This window comes from Cherax quadricarinatus, chromosome 77 (assembly GCF_038502225.1).
Source record: "Cherax quadricarinatus isolate ZL_2023a chromosome 77, ASM3850222v1, whole genome shotgun sequence".
Lineage (NCBI taxonomy): Eukaryota > Metazoa > Arthropoda > Malacostraca > Decapoda > Parastacidae > Cherax > Cherax quadricarinatus.
In genome coordinates, this window is record NC_091368.1 from 2,998,152 (window position 1) to 3,005,264 (window position 7,113).

The 7,113-nt window shown below is 42.8% G+C and overlaps 1 protein-coding gene across 1 annotated transcript in view; it reads right to left on the reverse strand.

Moving 5' to 3' along the window:
- The window catches only part of LOC128702042 (uncharacterized), a 30,110-nt gene extending 23,209 nt beyond the window's left edge, over window positions 1-6,901 (reverse strand). Inside the window, exons 1-3 of the mRNA XM_070101404.1 lie at window positions 6,874-6,901; window positions 1,677-1,806; window positions 66-253 (exon numbers count right to left, since the gene is read on the reverse strand). Of these exons, the coding sequence (XP_069957505.1) occupies window positions 66-253; window positions 1,677-1,806 (318 nt within the window). The 5' untranslated portion in view covers window positions 6,874-6,901. The remainder of the gene's footprint in view (window positions 1-65; window positions 254-1,676; window positions 1,807-6,873) is intronic.
- Window positions 6,902-7,113: the final 212 nt, after the last annotated feature.

Below are 7,113 nucleotides of genomic sequence, written 5' to 3' on the forward strand. Positions count from 1 at the left end.
GCCATCACCACCAACACCCTACTACTACTACTACTACTACTACTACTACTACTACTACTACCCACCTCCAGATGAGCAAAATAGACAGAAAGTCTACTCAAGGCTCGTTCATAAGCAGGATCCCAGGTCAGGTCCTCAGCTCTGCCTGTCTCACATTCTTCAATCTTTCTCAGTTCCAACGACCTGCTACTGACGCCATTGACACGAGCGAAGGTGGGTAGTGCCAACGACCATGGCATGTTGATTAAGAAATCTGAAATGATAAAGAAACAATAAAATATAGTTTTTTCATTTGGTTCAGAATTATTTTTTGCGGATTTATTGGTTACACAAATTTTCGCTTTCCTTATTCGGCAAGATGAGTGTTGCTATTTAAGCCAAAAGTAATATTTATGAAGGGATTCAGGGAAACTGGGTGGCCGGACTTGAGTCCTGGAGGTAGGAAGTCCAGTGCCTGCACTCTGAAGGATGAGTGAGGATGTTACAGTCCTAGAGGTGGGAAGTACAGTACCTGCACTCTGAAGGATGAGTGAGGATGTTACAGTCCTAGAGGTGGGAAGTACAGTACCTGCACTCTGAAGTATGAGTGAGGATGTTACAGTCCTGGAGGTGGGAAGCACAGTACCTGCACTCTGAAGGATGAGTGAGGATGTTACAGTCCTGGAGGTGGGAAGTACAGTACCTGCACTCTGAAGGATGAGTGAGGATGTTACAGTCCTGGAGGTGGGAAGTACAGTGCCTGCACTCTGAAGGATGAGTGAGGATGTTACAGTCCTGGAGGTGGGAAGTACAGTACCTGCACTCTGAAGGATGAGTGAGGATGTTACAGTCCTGGAGGTGGGAAGTACAGTGCCTGCACTCTGAAGGATGAGTGAGGATGTTACAGTCCTGGAGGTGGGAAGTACAGTACCTGCACTCTGAAGGATGAGTGAGGATGTTACAGTCCTGGAGGTGGGAAGTACAGTGCCTGCACTCTGAAGGATGAGTGAGGATGTTACAGTCCTGGAGGTGGGAAGTACAGTACCTGCACTCTGAAGGATGAGTGAGGATGTTACAGTCCTGGAGGTGGGAAGTACAGTACCTGCACTCTGAAGGATGAGTGAGGATGTTACAGTCCTGGAGGTGGGAAGTACAGTACCTGCACTCTGAAGGATGAGTGAGGATGTTACAGTCCTGGAGGTGGGAAGTACAGTACCTGCACTCTGAAGGATGAGTGAGGATGTTACAGTCCTGGAGGTGGGAAGTACAGTACCTGCACTCTGAAGGATGAGTGAGGATGTTACAGTCCTGGAGGTGGGAAGTACAGTGCCTGCACTCTGAAGGATGAGTGAGGATGTTACAGTCCTGGAGGTGGGAAGCACAGTACCTGCACTCTGAAGGATGAGTGAGGATGTTACAGTCCTGGAGGTGGGAAGCACAGTACCTGCACTCTGAAGGATGAGTGAGGATGTTACAACATAGAGTCATCTAAACTCTGATGTCAGCACTGGACCAGCCAAGACAGTGTCTGACTAAATGATGATGAATGCATTTCCTCTCTTTTGTTTGGGTCACTCTGCCTCGGTGGGAGACAGCCGATACCACCTTACAACAGAAGCAGCGACTCCCAGCTACACATCTGAAGGTGTTAAAGTCCTGCCAAACACGCAAACAAACGGAGAGACAAACAAACTTACCCAACCTGATTTGCGCTGTGGGATTGATCAGGAAATACCTCTTCTGCCTTCCCCTGCCATCCTTCCCACTAGCTGTCATCATACTTGACATCATCACTGCCACCACCACAACATACACGCGCATACTCATCTAGAAAGATAAAACCAAATACACTGCTATTGTTATTCTATTTAGGAATAAATTGTGGGACCCACAGCCTCGGAGAAGTGGATAAAAAGGCGTCATGGAAGAATATTTGGATTACTTCCTGAAGCCGTTTGAATATTCCACTTCCCCTACCACCCCATCTTTTCGTTTTTTTTTACCAGTAGGTATATTTATTACATAATATGGTACAAAAAATTTCAGAGAAACATTGTTGATATAAAGATGGCATATACAGTGTATGAGATGTGAGAGATACATGTCTAGTACATGTATCTCTCACACCTCATCCACCTCACCTCATCCAGCTCTTCAGAACTGGGGCGTGTGCCCAAAATACAGCAGGCATTACCCCTCTGAACAGCAGCGCTGAGTCGCTGGAACAGAAAACTAGCTGCCCTAGGATCCATATATATATATATATATATATATATATATATATATATATATATATATATATATATATATATATATATATATATATATATATATATATATATATATATATATATATATATATATATATATATATATAGGTAGTAGGTTGGTAGACACCAACCGCCCAGGGAGGTACTACCGTCCTGCCAAGTGAGTGTAAAACGAAAGCCTGTAATTGTTTTACATGATGGTAGGATTGCTGGTGTCCTTTTTTTCTGTCTCATGAACATGCAAGATTTCAGGTACGTCTTGCTACTTCTACTTACACTTAGGTCACACTACACATACATGTACAAGCACATATATACACACCCCTCTCGGTTTTCTTCTATTTTCTTTCTAGTTCTTATTCTTGTTTATTTCCTCTTATCTCCATGGGGAAGTGGAACAGAATTCTTCCTCCGTAAGCCATGCGTGTTGTAAGAGGCGACTAAAATGCCGGGAGCAAAGGGCTAGTAACCTCTTCTCCTGTATATATTACTAAATGTAAAAGGAGAAACTTTCGTTTTCCTTTTGGGCCACCCTGCCTCGGTGGGATACGGCTGGTGTGTTGAAAGAAAGAAAGAATATATATATATATATATATATATATATATATATATATATATATATATATATATATATATATATATATATATATATATATATATATATATATATATATATATATATTATATATATATACTACTGGCCTAACCTCATTTGATGTTGTGGGTATGTATGTGTGTGTGTGTGAGGGTGTGTCTAGGGCACTGATATTGTCCCTTGCGCGTCACTGGTCTCATACCTCCCCCCCCCGGCCCCTTCCGACGCAAGCAGGTTGGTGGACAGTGAAGCAAGTTAGTGGAATAGTGACGCAATTTAGATGGGCAGTTTACCTGGAGTTTACCTGGAGAGAGTTTCGGGGGTCAACGCCCCCGCGGCCCGGTCTGTGACCAGGCCTCCTGGTGGATCAGCGCCTGATCAACCAGGCTGTTGCTGCTGACTGCACGCAAACCAACGTACGAGCCACAGCCCGGCTGATCAGGAACTTAAGTGACTTAAGTTTGGAACAAATTTACACAAAGTATACGAGAACTTACTCATGTGGATGAGAAATCACACTGCGAAGCGTTAAACCCGGATGGGTGCCACTCACACAAATCCAGGAGCTATGAATCGACCTCTGCGACCACAATTAGGTGAGTACACAGCCTCCTGGTTAATACTAGACAACGGCATATGATCGGAGGAGAGACATGCAGCTCCAGTTCCTGGGATCAGAAGCCCCTCACCAGCGTCAACACGCACCAGTCACGTAGAAAAATCCCGTTCAATGATAATAATTCAAAGCACGACTGGTAGGCTCGAACCTATGTATGCAAAACAGGGTAAGGAAGAGGGGGGTGGGTATGGCAGGGGGAGAAGAGGGGTGGTAAAGGGAGGTGGTAACAAACTATTCTCCTGTCAAAACGTTCATTTTTTCACGCTGAGACCAATTAAAAGAAGAAATACTTTCACCATCACTCAGTCAACTCTATTATTTACATCTAAAATAATAATAACTGATAATATATATTAGATTAGTTGACAAAAACTTATAAAAATTGTTTTAAATCACAAGTGATAATAGTGACAGGTGTATGTACACTGTGAGGTGTATGTCTCTCAGTGTATGTACACTGTGAGGTGTATGTCTCTCAGTGTATGTACACTGTGAGGTGTATGTCTCTCAGTGTATATACACTGTGAGGTGTATGTCTCTCAGTGAATATACACTGTGAGGTGTATGTCTCTCAGTGTATATACACTGTGAGGTGTATGTCTCTCAGTGTATACACTGTGAGGTGTATGTCTCTCAGTGTATATACACTGTGAGGTGTATGTCTCTCAGTGTATATACACTGTGAGGTGTATGTCTCTCAGTGTATATACACTGTGAGGTGTATGTCTCTCAGTGTATATACACTGTGAGGTGTATGTCTCTCAGTGTATATACACTGTGAGGTGTATGTCTCTCAGTGTATATACACTGTGAGGTGTATGTCTCTCAGTGAATGTACACTGTGAGGTGTATGTCTCTCAGTGTATATACACTGTGAGGTGTATGTCTCTCAGTGTATACACTGTGAGGTGTATGTCTCTCAGTGAATGTACACTGTGAGGTGTATGTCTCTCAGTGTATACACTGTGAGGTGTATGTCTCTCAGTGAATATACACTGTGAGGTGTATGTCTCTCAGTGTATACACTGTGAGGTGTATGTCTCTCAGTGAATGTACACTGTGAGGTGTATGTCTCTCAGTGTATATACACTGTGAGGTGTATGTCTCTCAGTGTATATACACTGTGAGGTGTATGTCTCTCAGTGTATATACACTGTGAGGTGTATGTCTCTCAGTGTATATACACTGTGAGGTGTATGTCTCTCAGTGTATATACACTGTGAGGTGTATGTCTCTCAGTGTATATACACTGTGAGGTGTATGTCTCTCAGTGTATATACACTGTGAGGTGTATGTCTCTCAGTGTATATACACTGTGAGGTGTATGTCTCTCAGTGTATATACACTGTGAGGTGTATGTCTCTCAGTGTATATACACTGTGAGGTGTATGTCTCTCAGTGTATATACACTGTGAGGTGTATGTCTCTCAGTGTATATACACTGTGAGGTGTATGTCTCTCAGTGTATATACACTGTGAGGTGTATGTCTCTCAGTGTATATACACTGTGAGGTGTATGTCTCTCAGTGTATATACACTGTGAGGTGTATGTCTCTCAGTGTATATACACTGTGAGGTGTATGTCTCTCAGTGTATATACACTGTGAGGTGTATGTCTCTCAGTGTATATACACTGTGAGGTGTATGTCTCTCAGTGTATATACACTGTGAGGTGTATGTCTCTCCGTGTATATACACTGTGAGGTGTATGTCTCTCAGTGTATATACACTGTGAGGTGTATGTCTCTCCGTGTATATACACTGTGAGGTGTATGTCTCTCAGTGTATATACACTGTGAGGTGTATGTCTCTCCGTGTATATACACTGTGAGGTGTATGTCTCTCAGTGTATATACACTGTGAGGTGTATGTCTCTCCGTGTATATACACTGTGAGGTGTATGTCTCTCAGTGTATATACACTGTGAGGTGTATGTCTCTCCGTGTATATACACTGTGAGGTGTATGTCTCTCAGTGTATATACACTGTGAGGTGTATGTCTCTCCGTGTATATACACTGTGAGGTGTATGTCTCTCAGTGTATATACACTGTGAGGTGTATGTCTCTCCGTGTATATACACTGTGAGGTGTATGTCTCTCAGTGTATATACACTGTGAGGTGTATGTCTCTCCGTGTATATACACTGTGAGGTGTATGTCTCTCAGTGTATATACACTGTGAGGTGTATGTCTCTCCGTGTATATACACTGTGAGGTGTATGTCTCTCAGTGTATATACACTGTGAGGTGTATGTCTCTCCGTGTATATACACTGTGAGGTGTATGTCTCTCAGTGTATATACACTGTGAGGTGTATGTCTCTCAGTGTATATACACTGTGAGGTGTATGTCTCTCAGTGTATATACACTGTGAGGTGTATGTCTCTCAGTGTATATACACTGTGAGGTGTATGTCTCTCAGTGTATATACACTGTGAGGTGTATGTCTCTCAGTGTATATACACTGTGAGGTGTATGTCTCTCAGTGTATATACACTGTGAGGTGTATGTCTCTCAGTGTATATACACTGTGAGGTGTATGTCTCTCAGTGTATATACACTGTGAGGTGTATGTCTCTCAGTGTATATACACTGTGAGGTGTATGTCTCTCAGTGTATATACACTGTGAGGTGTATGTCTCTCAGTGTATATACACTGTGAGGTGTATGTCTCTCAGTGTATATACACTGTGAGGTGTATGTCTCTCAGTGTATATACACTGTGAGGTGTATGTCTCTCAGTGTATATACACTGTGAGGTGTATGTCTCTCAGTGTATATACACTGTGAGGTGTATGTCTCTCAGTGTATATACACTGTGAGGTGTATGTCTCTCAGTGTATATACACTGTGAGGTGTATGTCTCTCAGTGTATATACACTGTGAGGTGTATGTCTCTCAGTGTATATACACTGTGAGGTGTATGTCTCTCAGTGTATATACACTGTGAGGTGTATGTCTCTCAGTGTATATACACTGTGAGGTGTATGTCTCTCAGTGTATATACACTGTGAGGTGTATGTCTCTCAGTGTATATACACTGTGAGGGTTTACAACACAATTTTCCATCACTGTGCAACAACACTGTGTTACAACACTACCAACACTGTGTTGCAACACTACCAACACTGTGTTACAACACTACCAACACTGTGTTACAACACTACCAACACTGTGTTACAACACTACCAACACTGTGTTACAACACTACCAACACTGTGTTACAACACTACCAACACTGTGTTACAACACTACCAACACTGTGTTACAACACTACCAACACTGTGTTACAACACTACCAACACTGTGTTACAACACTACCAACACTGTGTTACAACACTACCAACACTGTGTTACAACACTACCAACACTGTGTTACAACACTACCAACACTGTGTTACAACACTACCTTCTAGCACTGTGTCACAGTCAAGACTGACACTTAGGCAGCCTCTCCTAGTCACACACACACACAGCGGGGTCCCACAGGGGTCAGTCCTAGGACCAGTGCTGTTTCTGGTATTTGTGAACGACATGACGGAAGGAATAGACTCTGAGGTGTCCCTGTTTGCAGATGACGTGAAGTTGATGAGAAGAATTCACTCGATCGAAGACCAGGCTGAACTACAAAGGGATCTGGACAGGCTGC